This window comes from Natator depressus, chromosome 10 (assembly GCF_965152275.1).
Source record: "Natator depressus isolate rNatDep1 chromosome 10, rNatDep2.hap1, whole genome shotgun sequence".
NCBI lineage: Eukaryota > Metazoa > Chordata > Testudines > Cheloniidae > Natator > Natator depressus.
Genome location: NC_134243.1, coordinates 83,830,233 through 83,847,654, shown reverse-complemented (window position 1 = coordinate 83,847,654; position 17,422 = coordinate 83,830,233). Strand labels below are relative to the sequence as shown.

Sequence of the window (17,422 nt, the reverse complement as noted above, 5' to 3'; positions counted from 1 at the left end):
AGTGAGGAATACTCAAACAACCCATTCTAATGGCATTATGATGATTCACCTCAGAACAACGAGAGAACATTCGAACGCTCCCCACATAGGTGAAGGCTGTGTTTTGCTTTCCAGAGTACTTTCACATGAACAGAAACATTCATTTAATCAAAACACACCCAAAGCATTCTGCCCACTGTAACCTGCTTCCCTGTAAGATGCCATCAAAGGGCACATCTGCCCAGTAATGTCCCTTAAAAAGTCCACACAGTCGAGATATTCGAACATTTCGCCATCTGGGATCCAGTTTAAATCTTGTATAAAGTCTTTCAAAACAGAAGTTAAACCTACAAAGTCTTCATCCCAATTTCAGCTAGGCTGAGGATCTGTCGTCTCGTTACAGTTCAATATTTTTGTCCCAAACCCAAGCTGGGCATAGCCCTTCCCGCTGAGGATCGGTCTTCCTGATCTCCCAGCACTTCTTGCCTAGAGTTTGGCCTTCTCCACTGGACTTCCCCCCTCTGATGACTTCCCCCTGCTGAGTCAGGGCCTCATAGGAGCTTTCTTACTCCTACAGTGTTTCCAGGCAGCTGCAGACAACCACCCTTATAAACCCCAGGTGCCTTCCCTCAAGTCCAGTTGGGCAGCAGATAATCAATCCAGTTACGCTGGACCTTACTTCCTCTTAAAGGGGCCAGTCACCCTGTGACAGATGCATAGCCCCCAGCTAAAAAATAGAACAGTGACTGCTCCCTTAGGATGGATACTTTGGCATAGTTGGTCTGTTTTTACCTGTTGTGTGGCTCTGGGAAAACATATCTTCCTGAGTTGACAAAATCTCTGACTCCTGCAGACCAGGATCAGGTGTCTTCTCAGCCTGCAACCCACTTTCAAGCACATCACAGACAGACATTTGTATCCTGCTGATCTCTTTGTGTTGCTGTGGAATTCTGGGAGAGCTAGACATAACCTCTGACCTGGGAAATTCAATTTATAGTAGTGTTGCAGAACTATCATGAATATTTACCAGCCCAGGTACAAAAATCTTCTCACTCGTCCTCACCACAATAGCAGGGACAAATAAAATATTTTTACCCATGTCAAAATACACCTGCCCAAGGTGAATATTGGGTGGGGGTAAGTAGAATTTAAAGCGGAGTTAAACACTTTATAATAAAAAGTAAACTCAAGATTCTGATTTCAGCTCATTACAAAGTTGCAAAAACAGGTTTTAAATAGAATTTTAAAACATTACTTATTAGGGCTGTGATTAATTAGTTAACTCATGCAATTAATCTCAGTTTTAATCGCACTGTTAAACAATGGAATACCAATTGAAATTTATTAAAATATTTTGGATGTTTTTCTACATTTTCAAAAATATTGATATCAACTACCACACAGAATACAAAGTGTACACCACCACTACACCACACCAAAACAAAGTGGCCATCATTCCAGAAGACATGCTTCCATGCTGATGACACTCGTTAAAAAAAATAGGTTTCAGAGTAACAGCCGTGTTAGTCTGTATTCGCAAAAAGAAAAGGAGTACTTGTGGCACCTTAGAGACTAACCAATTTATTTGAGCATAAGCTTTCGTGAGCTACAGCTCACTTCTGTATTTTCCACAGTATGCATCCGATGAAGATGTTTTTATACACACAAACCATGGAAAAAATGGGTGTTTATCACTACAAAAGGTTCCCCCCCCCCCCCCCACAACTACTCTCCTGCTCGTAAAGCTTATCTAAAGTGATCATAAAAAAAAAAACTCAAAAAAACAACCTTCCACACACTCATAAAAAAACAACCTTCCACACAAACTTCCTCGTGGCTGGACTTTACTAAAACTAGACAAGCCATTTACAACACACACTTTGCTTCTCTACAAAAGAAAAAGGACACTAAACTTTCTAAACTATTACATGCTACAAGGGGCCACAGCAATGGTTCCCTCAACCCACCCAGCAATATTGTTAACCTATCCAACTATTCTCTCAGCCCAGCAGAAGCAGCTGTCCTATCTCGGGGCCTCTCCTTCTGCCCCTCCACCCCCACGAACATGATACAGTTCTGTGGTGACCTAGAATCGTATTTTCGACGTCTCCGACTCAAGGAATATTTCCAACACACCTCTGAACAACATACTAATCCACAGAGACCTCTCTACCAACACTACAAAAAGAAGGATTCTAGGTGGACTCCTCCTGAAGGTCGAGACAGCAGACTGGACTTCTACATAGAGTGCTTCCGCCAACGTGCACGGGCTGAAAATGTGGAAAAGCAGCATCACTTGCCCCACAACCTCAGCCGTACAGAACACAATGCCATCCGCAGCCTCAGAAACAACTCTGACATCATAATCAAAAAGGCTGACAAAGGAGGTGCTGTTGTCATCATGAATAGGTCGGAATATGAACAAGAGGCTGCTCGGCAGCTCTCCAACACCACTTTCTACAAGCCACTACCCTCTGATCCCACTGAGAGTTACCAAAAGAAACTACATCATTTGCTCAAGAAACTCCCTGAAAAAGCACAAGATCAAATCTGCACAGACACACCCCTGGAACCCTGACCTGGGATATTCTATCTACTACCCAAGATCCATAAACCTGGAAATCCTGGACGCCCCATCATCTCAGGCATTGGCACCCTGACAGCTGGATTGTCTGGCTATGTAGACTCCCTCCTCAGGCCCTATGCTACCAGCACTCCCAGCTACCTTCGAGACACCACTGACTTCCTGAGGAAACTACAATCCACCGGTGATCTTCCTGATGACACCATCCTGGCCACTATGGATGTAGAAGCCCTCTACACCAACATTCCACTCAAAGATGGACTACAAGCCGTCAAGAACACTATCTCCGATAATGTCACGGCTAACCTGATGGCTGAACTTTGTGACTTTGTCCTTACCCATAACTATTTTACATTTGGGGACAATGTATACCTTCAAATCAGCGGCACTGCTATGGGTACCCGCATGGCCCCACAGTATGCCAACATTTTTATAGCTGACTTAGCTCTCGTCCCCTAACGCCCCTGACATCTTCATCATCTGGACCCATGGAAAAGAAGCCCTTGAGGAATTCCACCATGATTTCAACAATTTCCATCCCACCATCAACCTCAGCCTGGTCCAGTCCACACGGGAGATCCACTTCCTGGACACTACAGTGCTAATAAACGATGGTCACATAAACACCACCCTATACCGGAAACCTACTGACCGCTATTCCTACCTACATGCCTCCAGCTTTCACCCTGACCACACCATATGATCCATTGTCTACAGCCAAGCTCTGCGATACAACCGCATTTGCTCCAACCCCTCAGACAGAGACAACCACCTACAAGATCTCTATCAAGCATTCTTACAACTACAATACCCACCTGCGGAAGTGAAGAAACACATTGATAGAGCCAGAAGAGTTCCCAGAAGTCACCTACTAGAGGACAGGCCTAACAAAGAAAATAACAGAACGCCACTAGCCGTCACCTTCAGCCCCCAATTAAAACCCCTCCAATGCATTATCAAGGATCTACAACCTATCCTGAAGGATGACCCAACACTCTCACAAATCTTGGGAGACAGGCCAGTCCTTGCCTACAGACAGCCCCCCAACCTGAAGTGAATACTCACCAGCAACCACATACCACACAACAGAACCACTAACCCAGGAACCTATCCTTGCAACAAAGCCCGTTGCCAACTGTGCTCACATATCTATTCAGGGGACATCATCACAGGGCCTAATAACATCAGCCACAATATCAAAGGCTTGTTCACCTGCACATCCACCAATGTGATATATGCCATCATGTGCCAGCAATGCCCCTCTGCCATGTATATTGGTCAAACTGGACAGTCTCTACGTAAAAGAATAAATGGACACAAATCAGATGTCAAGAATTATAACATTCAAAAACCAGTCGGAGAACACTTCAATCTCTCTGGTCACTCGATTTCTGATCTCAAGTAACTATCCTTCAACAAAAAAACTTCGAAAACAGACTCCAACGAGAGACTGCTGAATTGGAATTAATTTGCAAATTGGATACAATTAACTTAGGCTTGAATAGAGACTGGGAATGGTTGAGTCACTATAAAAAGTAACCTATTTCCCCTTGTTTATTCCTCCCCCCCCACTGTTCCTCAGACGTTCTTGTTAAACCCTGGATTTGTGCTGGAAATGGCCCACCTTGATTATCATACACATTGTAAGGAGAGCGATCACTTTAGATAAGCTATTACCAGCAGGAGAGTAGTTTTGTTTTGTTTTTTGTTTTTTTGTTTTTTTGGGGGGGGGGGGGGAGAAAACCTTTTGTAGTGATAAACACCCATTTTTTCCATGGTTTGTGTGTATAAAAACATCTTCTGTATTTTCCACAGTATGCATCTGACGAAGTGAGCTGTAGCTCACGAAAGCTTATGCTCAAATAAATTGGTTAGTCTCTAAGGTGCCACAAGTACTCCTTTTCTTTTTGTTAAAAAAATAATGCATCAATTAAATTTGTGACAGAACTCCTTGGGGGAGAATTATAGGTCTCCTGCTCTGTGTTTTACCTGCATGCTATAACATGAAATATATGGCAGAAGTCTTGGATGATAACTCACCATGTTGTTCGTTTTAAGAACACTTTCACTGCAGATTTGACAAAATGCAAAGAAGGTACCAATGTGAGATTTCTAAAGACAGCTACAGCACTTGACCCAAGATTTAAGAATCTGAAGTGCCTTCCAAAATCTGAGTGGGACGGGGTGTGGGGCAAGCTTTCAAAAGTCTTAAAAGAGCAACACTCCGGTGCAGAAACTACAGAACATGAACCACCAAAAGAGAAAATCAACCTTCTGCTGGTGACATCTGACTCAGATGATGAAAATGAACATGCATTGGTCTGCACTGCTTTGGATTTTTATTGAGCAGAACCCTTCATCAGCATGGATGCATGTCCTCTGGAATGGTGGTTGAAGCATGAAGGGACATATGAATCTTAAGCGCATCTGGCACGTAAATATCTTGCAACATCGGCTACAACGGTGCCACGTGAATGCCTGTTCTCACTTTCAGGTGACATTGTAAACAAGAAGCGGGCAGCATTATCTCCTGCAAATGTAAACAAACTTGTTCAGCCAATTGCTCAGACAAACAAGTAGGAGGACTGAGTGGATTTGTAGGCTCTAAACTTTTACATTGCACTCAAAAATAAAACAGTTATGTAACAACAACAACAAAAATCTACATTTGTAAGTTGCAGTTTCACAATAAAGAGATTGCACTATAGTACTTGTATTAGGTGAACTGAAAAATACTCTTTTATTTTTACAATGCAAATATTAATAAAAAATAAATACAAAGTGAGCACTGTACATTTTGTATTGTGTTGTAACTGAAATCAATATATTTGAAAAAGTGGAAAACCATGCAAAAATATTTATATAAATGGTATTCTGGTTTTTTTTAATCAACTTGACAGCCCTATTACTTATTGAACAGGAAGCAGTCATCATGAAAACTGGGCAATGCAAATGGAACCTAAAGAATGCACTTTGCCAGTTAACAGTGAAACTGGAGAGTTTAACCGCTGTAAGATTTATAATTAAGAGTTACTAATAAAAACTTAACTTTTTTGGTTAAACAACTTATAATTATAAAACTAACAGTGAAATTCTCCAATACCCAACAGAGTCCCTGCTGGGAGTATCATTAGACTCCTGAGAGACCACAGCTAATTCCCTGAAAACAGGGACAGACAGTGACATGGGTTTCAAAATGTCCTTTAATAAATATATTGCTTTCTAAAGTTAAAAATGAAACACTAACATTTTCTTCTAGCCTATTGCATTGCCACATTAAAAAAAAAGGTCATGTTTCCTTGAATGCTCCTGCACCATTTCCACCCCACCCCCCTTCCCAGCCAGGAAAGGATGGGAGCTCTCCTCAGCCACCATTACTGAGACATTCCTTTCAGCAACTTTCACTATAGGAAGTTCTCAAGCAGTGTGACAGGGCTCTGAGCCAGAACTGCTGAGCCAGCCCTCTGTCACTCCAGCTCCAATTAAGGGAGGTGAATTGGAGCTGGTTGGACCACCTGGCCCTAATTTGGGAAGCAGAGACAGGCAGCAGGAAGAAAGGGAAAAGGCAGGTAGTGGAAACAGGGAGATAGCTCTCTCCTTCCTTCTGCCTGCAGAGAATAAAGAGTTACTGAAATGGTGAAAAAGTGGTGGGAGCACAGCCTGTAAATAAACTGCACCAGTGGTTACTGAACCCAGGGTCTCTTGGTCTTAATCAGCCCAAGGGGCAGGAGTCAAGAGGGCCCTGCAGCACATTGTTACAACCAGTAATCCTTGCTGTTTTCTCAGCTTTCCTCCTTCTGCATGCCCCCACCCAAGGTACCTACAGAGAGGGCAGTTGTTTTACCTTCCAGACTTCTCTTGCCGGCACTGTGCACCTGTGTAACTTTCTCCAGGGGACAGAGCTTCACTCCTAACTATGTGCAGATCTAGCAGGAGACACAGAAAACATTTGTTACTCAGTTTAAATAATCTGTGCTGACAAGTATCAACAAGTGTGTTTGGCACTTCACATAACACAGATATCAACACAACCCTGTCATGAATTTACAATACAGAAGGTCCACTGATAGAGAAAACTAGAAAGGGATTGTGAGGTCTGTAGCAGAGAATAGATTCAGTGTCAGATTTTCTGGATTGTTAGAAGCTAGTTAAGAAAAGAGGCACTCATAGAAAGACACAGATGTTGACACTTGGGCAACACCACAACAGTGAAGGAACAAGCCCGAAGGAAAAAGGAAGTCAGAATTCTCCTTTTCAAGCTTTGGGCAGCTTTAATATCATTCCTGATCTTGCACTTCGTATCAGAGGAAACATGCCATCTACAACTCAAAAGGAAGCAGAGAGAAATTTACCATCTAAGGAAAAGGTCTTTATGAACAAGACCATTTACATACCCTCATTAGGGTCATTCCTCATGGGATTAGAACAGGTAGGGACAGTGCCTGATGGCTGAAGCTGGTGACCTCTGCCCTCTTCACTCAATATTGAGTCTCCCTCAAAGTCCTGGCTTTGTGAGAGTTCCAGAGCTCCAAAACCCAACTGCGATGTGCCAGAGTCTAGCACCAGACATCCATAAAGAAAAAAATAATTTATGTACAAATTGCCATTAGAATTAACACCCATTGCACACTGAAACAAAATAGCTAGCTCGCAGACACGTTCCCAGACAGAGGACGCATTAAAGTGCCTACTATAACTATGAGCAACTACCCACGGAGACAGAAACTCAGCTGCTCTCAGTACTCTACAAAAGCTGCACAGCCCCTCTTTAATAATTAAAAAAAAAACCCAACAACATAATCGGTACAATGGTTGACATTAAAAAGCCATCATTTGCCAACAAGTTACCAAACAATGGTATCAGGTAGTGTACAGTATCCCAGGAAATAATTGTGGTAATTCAGCCTCCAAGTGTAGCACTTATGGGTAAACGCTAACATTTAATGACAACCATCACATCAAGTTTCCTTTATTGCTAGCATAACAACTATTTTCTAATGATCTGGCTACTTCCATGCCCCTCCTAAGCCCCTTCCTGTCCTAAAGACCTGAGCCAGCACAAGGATAAGAATTACTCCACTGACATCTGAGAGAGTGTATGGGTGGGTAGAAAACTGGTAGTTTTCAAACACGCAGCATACAATCAGTATTGATTTCTAAAGTCCCAAAGTATTTGGGGATGAGCTCTCTAGGCGAATTGTTGATTTCTTAACAGTTGCTTCATATTATCTTAATCTGATGGGAAACAGTGAACCTGCTGAAGGGGAAAATTATATGAATGCAGACACACGCTAGTGGAGCTCCAAGCAGATTTTAATGCTCTGAGGAAGTCACGGAAGGCTCTAGAGCAGAAGAATTACCTTCAGCACCCACCAAGTGGGTAGTGCAGTGTGCAGCATCTTCACCTGCCTCCTCAGCAGCAGCTGCTACCATCTCAAGAACCCTGCAGCGGAGAGAAGAGATGATCTGGACAGTCAGAAATATAGCACACTGGGTTTTTCCTTCAGGCTGTTTTCTTAAGTTTATTTTTATTTTTGTTCACACATGGGTCCCTCAGACACCCTCCCCAGCATCTTAAAAGAAATCAATGTCCCTTGAATTCAGGGCTGTTCCTCAGTACATCTGAACCATCCCAGAGGATCACACAGATATCCAGGAAATGAGCTAAATTTCACAAATAGGATTTTCTTCTGCATTCTGAACTGATTTGCTATTGTACTGTTACACATCAGTTAACCCCAGCAGCACTGGCATTCCAACCTATGCCACCACATAAGGGGGAAACGTCACGAAGATAATCCCTCTAAGACAAACAGAAATGGAGTTGGAGATGGGGGCAGAGACAAAGGCAAGGAATATTCTATCCACCTGTTCTTCCTGGTAGGCTGAGGCAATCGATCAATAACTTGGCTGAGCGAACCTGTCGCGTCCTGATGGGTAGAACTGTCCATGGGCTCTGAAAACATAATAGGCCATTAGAATGGAAGAGAGGCAAACTTCTGGCTATAGGGACAGACACTGAGAAGTGAGGAAGTCAGCAGCTCTCTGACAAGAACAGCTCACTGTTATACCTGCTTAGCCCACTCACCCCTTTCAGGGTCACATGCCCCGATACTCAGCTCTTCACAATAATTCCCAAAGCCCTGGTACCATCCTCTCCAAAGCCAGCAACCCCCAAATATCTCAACACCACAAGCATTGCAGGAGAATGAATTTTAGAGTAATCGGAGAATGTTAACTTCTCAGAGATAAATAAAAGGTAAAGTTACTTATGCTCCCTCACCTGTGAGCTGTTTTTCCTCAAGGCCTCTGTCTTCTCCTCCACCACCACCAGCAGCCAGTTTGCTACCTTGAGGGCTGGTCATCTCCTGTAAAACACATGCACCTGATTTCTACATCTCCAGTTCTTCATTAGGCACCTGGAGAGAATTCAGCCTAAACTGAGCTTACTTCTCCCACTCAGCCCAAGCAAACACACATATACTTGCTGGACAGAAGCTTGTATTTCACTTCCTTCCTACCTCCCTCAAAGGAGCTTCCACTCACCAATACTGGGCTCTTGCAGTTGGGAAGACGTAGGGCTAGCAGGCTGATGCAGCCATGAGCAGTGTCTTCCTCGATCACTGCACTCTCTGGCTGGGAGTCCTCAACTATCAAGCAGGGAGTGTCCTGCTGAGAGAAGCCTAAATCTAGCTGGCTCTGGCTGGGGTCCATCCACTGCCCTAAAGAGAGAAGACAAAGGGGTCAGTGCAGCTGGAACTTGCTCCAGGTACTGTGGAAGTTATTCTGTCTCCCCCTGGTGCCTAGGCAGAAACAGGAGACGGATACTAGCACGCGAAGGCACCCACCCAAACCAGAGCTTCTGGCTCTCACGCCCCTCCTTGTGTAGCACCGGTGCCCAGTCCCTCAGCTCCCCATCCTGCATCATACTCCCTGCAGGCACGGCACAGCCGCCCCGTCCCATCGGACGCCCCTCACCTCCCCAGAGCCCGTGCGCCATCTGCCCCCGGGGACTGCAAGGTGAGGCGGGACAAGAGGGAGGCAGTTACCAGGGCTGAGCCCTGGGCAACCGTCTGGCCCTGGGTTTGGGCCCGTACTCGGCGGCCCCGGCTCTCTCGCCCCCCGCCTCTCACAGCCCCCCGGCTCTCACCCCCCCCGGCAGGGTGCCCAGAGGGCAAGTGTGACAATCAGCACGGGGCAACAGGGCCTACCTCAAGCGACGCCCCTAAAAGCGGGGCGGCCCCCGCAGTGTCGGGACATCGGGACCCCGCGCCGCGCGCCCCGCCCCACGGCCCCCCAGCCAGGGCCGCAGCCAGCCCCGCCGCTTGCCTGCTTCCCGCGGCCGCTCATGCTTCAGCCGCGCCGGTGGGAGCCGCCGCAGCGCGTCCCGCCCCACGCACGGCTGCGTGGTTACCACAGCAACGCCGAGCTTCTCTCCCCGCCCCTCCGGCGCCGGCGCCAGGGAGCGGACCAGGCCGCAGCAGCTGCGGGCGGGACGGGCACAGGCCCGGGGCGGCTGCGGAGGAAGCGAGGCGGGGCCAGCCGCGGTGCACGCTCCCAGGGAGCGGCTGGGCCTGCCTCCCACAAGCCCCGGCCAGGTGCACTACACGAAACTGCTCCCTGGAGCAATGGGCTACTTAGGGTGGACTGAGCATGCGCACATGAACTGAGCATGCTCAGTAAGATCTGCTGAAGCCACTGCCCTTCACTCTGCCCTTATTCGCGGTAAGAGTCCCACCTTGATTATCATACACATTGTAAGGAGAGTGGTCACTTTAGATAAACTATTACCAGCAGGAGAGTGGGGTGGGGGGAGGTATTTTTTCATGCTTTGTGTGTTTAAAAAGATCTTCTACACTTTCCACAGTATGCATCCGATGAAGTGAGCTGTAGCTCACGAAAGCTCATGCTCAAATAAATTGGTTAGGCTCTGAGGTGCCACAAGTCCTCCTTTTCTTTTTGCGAATACAGACTAACACGGCTGTTACTCTGAAACCAGCCTGCTGACTGCTATTCACAGGGGTGGCAAAGGGGCAAATCAGAGGAGGGGGTGGCCAGGGTCTGAGCAGGGGGTGAAAATTGACCGGTCAAGGGGAGTCAAGCAGCTGGAAGCAGGGTTAGGATAGGGCTGAAGGCAAAATCAGGAATGAGGGGGGAAAGAGACGGAGTTAAGCCCAGGCGTGAGGCGGTGACAGAGGGCAAAACGCTGACACAGGCAGGGGCAGAGGAGGTAACAGTTACCCCTGTGGACTGAGGCACCAGTGCTTAGCAAACAATAGAGTGGGGGGAGCAGAGGGGCTTTTTTATTTCCCCTGCCACAGACAGCACCTCTCAGCATGGGCTTCCCAGGGCTGGGTTCTTAGAGGCACACGCATTCCAATGCTTTTTCTTAAAGGCACAGGCATCCCAATGCCTAGTCACTGCAGCTCCTCTTTGATGTAACCTGCTGAGGTGCATGAAGGCCCCCTAAGCTTATTTATACCAGCTTAGATTAAAACTTCCCCAAGGTACAAACTATTTTACCTTTTGCCCTTGGACTTTATTGCTGCCACCACCAAGCATCTAACAAATATATAACAGGGAAAGAGCCCGCTTGGAAACGTCATTCCCCCCCAAATCCTCCCCAAACCTTACACCCCCTTTCCTGGGGAAGGCTTGATAAAAATCCTCACCAATTTGCGTAGGTGAACACAGACCCAAACCCTTGGATCTTAACAATGAAAAAGCAATCAGGTTCTTAAAAGAAGAATTTTAATTGAAGAAAAAAAGTAAAAGAATCACCTCTGTAAAATCAGGATGGTAAATACCTTACAGGGTAATCAGATTCAAAACATAGAGAATCCCTCTAGGCAAAACCTTAAGTTACAAAAAGACACAAACACAGGAATATACATTCCATTCAGCACAGCTTATTTTATCAGCCATTTAAACAAAACAGAATCTAACGCATATCTAGCTAGATTATTTACTAAATTCTAAGACTCCATTCCTTTTCTGTTCCCGGCAAAAGCATCACACAGACCTAATCACATCAGCCACGCTATCAGAGGCTCGTTCACCTGCACATCTACCAATGTGATATATGCCATCATGTGCCAGCAATGCCCCTCTGCCATGTACATTGGTCAAACTGGACAGTCTCTACGTAAAAGAATAAATGGACACAAATCAGACGTCAAGAATTATAACATTCAAAAACCAGTTGGAGAACACTTCAATCTCTTTGGTCACTCTAATCGATTACAGACCTAAAAGTGGCAATTCTTCAGCAAAAAAACAGACTCCAACGAGAGACTGCTGAATTGGAATTAATTTGCAAACTGGATACAATTAACTTAGGCTTGAATAGAGACTGGGAGTGGATGGGTCATTACACAAAGTAAAACTATTTCCCCATGTTTATTCCACCCCTCCACCCCCCACTGTTCCTCAGACGTTCTTGTCAACTGCTGGAAATGGCCCACCTTGATTATCACTACAAAAGGTCCGTTGTCGTTCCCCCCCCCCCCGCTCTCCTGCTGGTAATAGCTCCCCTTAAGTGATCACTCTCTTGTTACAGTGTGTATGGTAACACCCATTGTTTCATGTTCTCTATGTATATAAATCTCCCCACTGTATTTTCCACTGAATGCATTCGATGAAGTGAGCTGTAGCTCACGAAAGCTTATGCTCAAATAAATTTGTTAGTCTCTAAGGTGCCACAAGGACTCCTTTTCTTTTTGCGAATACAGACTAACATGGCTGCTACTCTGAAACATACCACAATCAGTAGTTCTGCAAATTCATATAAGAGTTCCTTCAAAACTCTTGGGTAAATGCCATCTGGTCCTGGTGACTTGCTGCTATTTAATTTACCTCCTCTATTGACTCCTCAGTCTGGGACCATTCCACAGATTTGCCACCTAAAAAGAGAAGCTTGAGTGTGGGTACCTCCCCCAGATCCTCTGCAGTAAAGACTGATACAAATAATTCATTTAGCTTCTCTAACAACAGTCTTGTCTTCTCTGAGTGCTCCTTTAGCACCTTGATTATCCAGTGGCCCCACTCCCTGGCAAGTTTGCTGCTTCGGATGTACTCAGGACTGTTCCTAGCCATTTTGGTGCCCTATGCAGTCCCCCCCATGGGGGGGGCTGGCCCCAGGCCTCCGCGGAGGGTGGGGGCAAGAGCAGGCTTGGGGGGCAGGGGAAAACTGCCCCCCCAGCAGGAGCCGGCAGAGCAGACCGGGTAGGGGCTGGGTCGCTCCACTTCCTGCAGCCCGGTGAGTGCAAGGCAGGCCCAACCCTGCACTCACGGGGCAGCGGGAAGTGGAGTGACCTGGCCCCAGCCTGCTCTGCTTTGCTCCCCTGGCTCCCAGCTTTGGGGGGCAAGGGGGAACCTTCCCCCACCACTCACTGGCAGCACAGCTGGGAGCCAGCGGCGAGGAGTGGGCTGGGGCCGGGTCGCTCCACTTACCGCTGCCCAGTGAGTGCAGGGTGCCCTACCCCTGTTGCAGTCCTCAGGGGAAGGGGTGGAGTGGGGGTGGGGCATGTGAACAATAGCTGCTACCTGTAAGTTCTGAGTCATGCATGGACACGTGACTTACCCATGTGACTCCCAAACTCCATCTTGTAGCTGGGATTCTACACGGAGGGGTATCTACCCACAAGAGAAAGTCTATTTAAACGTCTGGGAGACCCCTCCATTTTGTCTTCAGTTGGCTCAAGAGATATCCTTTGGGGATGGAGAGGCTACCTAAAAGAAACTGGAACAAAGGACAGTAAACACATGGGTGTGAGTGATTGCTGAACCCAGACTAGAAGGAGGCTAGTCTGTAAAAGAGGCTTATTGGAACATCTCTGAGGGTGAGATTTTATCTGTATTCAGTTTCTTACTGTATTAGGCATAGGCTTGTGTGTTTTATTTTATTTTGCTTGGTAATTCACTTTGTTCTGTCTGTTATTACTTGGAACCACTTAAATCCTACTTTTTGTATTTAATAAAATCACTTTTTACTTATTCATTAACCCAGAGTATGTATTAATACCTGGGGGGGGGGGGAATCAGCTGTGCATATTTCTCTATCAGTGTTATAGAGGACAAACAATTTAAGAGTTTACCCTGTATAAGCTTTATATAGGGTAAAACGGATTTATTTGGGGTTTGGACCACATTGGGAGTTGGGCATCTGAGTGGTGGAGACAGGAACACTTCTTAAGCTGTTTTCAGTTAAGCCTGCAGCTTGTGGGACGTTGTTCAGACCTGGGTCTGTGTTTGTAGCCAGCAAGCATGTCTGGCACAACCAGGCAGGGTTCTGGAGTCCCAGGCTGGCAGGGAAAGCAGGGGCAGAAGTAGTCTTGGCACATCAGTTGGCAGCCCCAAAGGGGTTTCTGTGATCCAACCCATCACAGTACCCCCTGGAAGACCTCTGCATACCCCCAGGATTATGTGTACTGCCTGGTTGAGAACCACTGCTTTAGATGTCAGTGATGCCATCAACTCTTCCAGGAGAAACACAGATTCCTGAAGCCAGTTCCTGAAAGGAAAGTAAAACAGGAAATTTTTAAAATATTTTGTTATAAAATATTCTCATTTCTAGTTTTTAAAGCCACTCATTTTTGGTTTAAATTACTTTAATCAGATTATGTATATATTTAAAGGGCTGTTTAGTTTGCTTTTAAAGCATGTTGAATTACAGTGGAATCAAGCTACCATACTTACAAGTATATGATCAGATTACCAATAGTTAATGAACTCTGTCAAATGGTGTGCTGCTCTTAAAACTGTGGAATACTGAGAGGAGGTTGGAGTTGATAGCATATGTAATGCAAGCCAATTCACTTTTGTGTAGTGTCCTTCAGACAAAATATTTTTAAGTTTGTCTGTATTACTGCAGCATATGTAAATCCATAAATATGACAAATAGATTAATAAACACACGTTTATCATACATGCAAAAAACAGGTTAATGCAACCTTAAGTCAGATTTTCATCACACAAACATTAGGAAATTCAGAATTCTCAACAGTTTAGCTGTCCTGTGGGGCATATTACCATAGGGTCTTTTATTACGTGATCAAAACATATACAGTAATACCAAATGCTATGTATGTGCATCTAAGGTTGTAAGTTAAATAGAAATAAATTTATTTGGACAGTCTTACTGGAGAAGAATTAACAATATTCATCTTACAAGCCTTCAAGTCAGCAACCATGATGAGGACAGCCATTCTTAATGGTCACAGCTGGAATCAAGAGTCCAGTATGAAGTTGGAACAAGACCAGAGTGAGACCAAAGCTGGAGCAGGCTAAGGTTTGGCACATCCACTGCTATTCTCAGACAGGAGCAAGCTCACAGCCCTCAAGTAACATTAATCAGGGTGAGCTGCTCTGCTGTGCCTCCTGTGAGGCTTATATACCTACCCTAAAAGTCTCCAGACCAGCTCCTGGGTTGTGGATTGGCTGGAGCCTAGCACAGGAATGACTTAGTGTACCTGGCTTAAGCAGCCTAGCGGGGAGGAGTGGTTGACCTGCTTCCCCTTTCCCCTCCTCTCTCTGGTGTTTTCCCCTCTCTCCCCGCTCATTATGAGGGGGGACACGGGTGGGACCCCTCGGGTGGACCCCGCCTGCCCCCCCATCACCCCCCGAGCCTCTACCTCAACCACCGCTACCGAACCACCTGCTATCGCCCCCGCTGGGGCACCAGCAGCAGCAGACAACGGGGTGAACTCCGCTGCTGCCATGTCCCTCGCCTCCTCCAATTCCCCCAGCTGGCACGAAAGGCCAGGGCAGAAAGAAGGGGAAGGGCCCCGCCAAAAAGACTAGGCCCTCCACGGCAGGGGCTGCCCCAACTCCTGCGGCCCCGCCACCGGCCACAGCATCCATCCCTGTTGCTCCCTCCACCAGCTCTGTGGGTGCCCCTCCCCCGGCCCCCAGGGCGTACACCCAGGTGGCGGCGGCTCCCCTGCCTGCTGCCACGTCATCTCTCCCGACCACCGCCTCTGCTAGCATCTATAGTGGCTGGGGCCCCTTCCCCAGCTTGACCAGGAAACATGGTGTCCGTTGCCTCCTGGTGCCCACCTCGCCCCACGTAGAAACCTACGTGCAGGCGTTGGCGGGCGTGGTGGGGCCCAAAATGTATGGAAAGGTCGTCTTCTTCCTAGTATCGGAGGCCTCCGCCCAGGAGGTGGTGGAGCAGGGCCTGGCGGTGGGGGGGCGTATTCGTCCCCCTGGAGGACCTGGGTGTCCGAATAGTCCTGACCTCTGTCCCTCCTTTCCTTCCCAATGCCAAAAAATTAATCCGGCTCTAGTTCAGGGATGACACATCACCTTACACCTACAGTAAGACAAAATGAAAGGAAGAGAACAACAGCAAGTATTTTGCAACTTGAACTCTAGCAGTTGCTAACAGCCCCCACTTGCTCAAAGGAACTGCACTTTCCTCCATATTCCTAGCTGTGCGTGGAGATCCTTTGAGCAGGTGGGCTGTTAGCAACAATTAGAGTTAAGGTTGCAGAATACTTAGTTATAATCTTCCATTTTTGCATATTAGTAGCTTTCCAATGCATTTGGATCAGATATTTTCTATGCTTGTTCTCTGCCTGAAGGTGAATTGTTTATTTTAACGTAAGTTACATTGTCTCAACCATTTTTTGATTGTGGAAAAATGAACAAATAGTTTTCTTCCGTTAAAAATTTCAAGCCATAGAATCACTTTCCATGTTTCCAAGTTGAAACTTGACCTGGATATAGTCCTCATTGAGGATTAGTGGTTTTGCTTGGCTTGAAAAATAATTGTTTTTATTTTACAAAGCTAAGAGACTTTGAAAATTGTATACTGAGAACATGCAGTAGCTTTGGGTGGGGGGGAGGGGTTGTTAAGAGATATGTGCTTAGGTCTTAACACAGATGGAAACTAAGTGTGTTCAGGATCTCACAGGAGACACTGAGCATCTTACAGGGCCTTTTATAAGAAAGTAGTGGAGAGGGAAGAGGAGCTCTGCCCTGACAAATCGCCTAAGAGGTCAGTGAGGAGCAGTGGGTGGTTTGTCAGAACAAAGAGCCTTTCCTCTTTGCTTCTCTCTCCATAGACCCCTCCCAAGCTCATCCAAGAAATCACAGTATAAATGGCAGCACAGCTCCAACCATTTCTACTGGGAAATGCTGTCAAAGTTAAATAATATCAAATTTAATAATTTTCAGCATCAAAACCTAAAGCTGTTCTGCTGGTTACTAGGATGGCAATCAGGGTTCAGTCTCATATGACTACCTGAAAGTTTTGGGGAGACCTGATGATTCTTCTGTAACACTGTAAACATTTTGCCACTAAAAACTCTTCAAGTTAGAAGGAACTCTACTTCCTGAGCCTTTAATTCCTAGTAATCCTGTGCCCTTTAAAACAAAGTCAGCCCTGTAGACACAGATTCTGATGTAAGGTTCTCTCTCTTTACAAGTTCCCATGGACTTCCTACTTTAAACCTTTCTTGCATAGATTCCAAGGCCAGAAGTGATGATTGTGATTATCTAGTCTGACTGCCTCTATAATACGGGCCATAGAACTTTCCCAAAATAATTTCTAGATCATAGCTTTCAGAAAAACATCCAATCTTGATTTAAAAGCATTATGCAGTTCGCCACTTCTACAAAAAAAAGTGGACATACACCGGCTTCTGTAACCTGAGTAGATTTCCTAAGCTCTTCAAACAAAACACACAGTTTTAAGTAAAATATAAAACAGATTTATTAACTACAGAAAGATAGATTTTAAGTGATTATAAGTAGCAAGCATACAGATTAAAGTTGGTTACCTAAGAAACAAAAATAAATTCACAGTCTGCATTCTACAAACTAAACAGGATTTGAATTAAGCAGTGTCTCACCCTG

At 45.9% G+C, this 17,422-nt stretch overlaps 1 protein-coding gene and 1 long non-coding RNA gene across 5 annotated transcripts in view; both read right to left on the bottom strand.

Annotated features, from left to right (window-relative positions):
- TP53BP1 (tumor protein p53 binding protein 1) overlaps positions 1-10,075 on the bottom strand; it is a 74,049-nt gene extending 63,974 nt beyond the window's left edge. The window contains exons 1-8 of one of the 4 annotated variants that reach the window (XM_074966737.1): positions 9,893-10,075; positions 9,110-9,285; positions 8,847-8,931; positions 8,432-8,519; positions 7,924-8,006; positions 6,958-7,119; positions 6,408-6,489; positions 772-956 (exon numbers count right to left, since the gene is read on the bottom strand). In XM_074966737.1, the coding sequence (XP_074822838.1) occupies positions 772-956; positions 6,408-6,489; positions 6,958-7,119; positions 7,924-8,006; positions 8,432-8,519; positions 8,847-8,931; positions 9,110-9,277 (853 nt within the window). In that variant the 5' untranslated portion in view covers positions 9,278-9,285; positions 9,893-10,075. The other 3 variants (XM_074966735.1, XM_074966734.1, XM_074966736.1) reach the window with 3 other exon arrangements.
- Positions 10,076-12,133: 2,058 nt separating this feature from the next.
- On the bottom strand, positions 12,134-14,045 carry LOC141994613 (uncharacterized). Its single transcript, XR_012641184.1, has 3 exons — positions 13,976-14,045; positions 13,146-13,304; positions 12,134-12,465 (listed from the first exon to the last, which is right to left on the bottom strand). It is a non-coding gene; the product is annotated as an uncharacterized LOC141994613 (long non-coding RNA).
- Between the last annotated feature and the right edge of the window lie 3,377 nt (positions 14,046-17,422).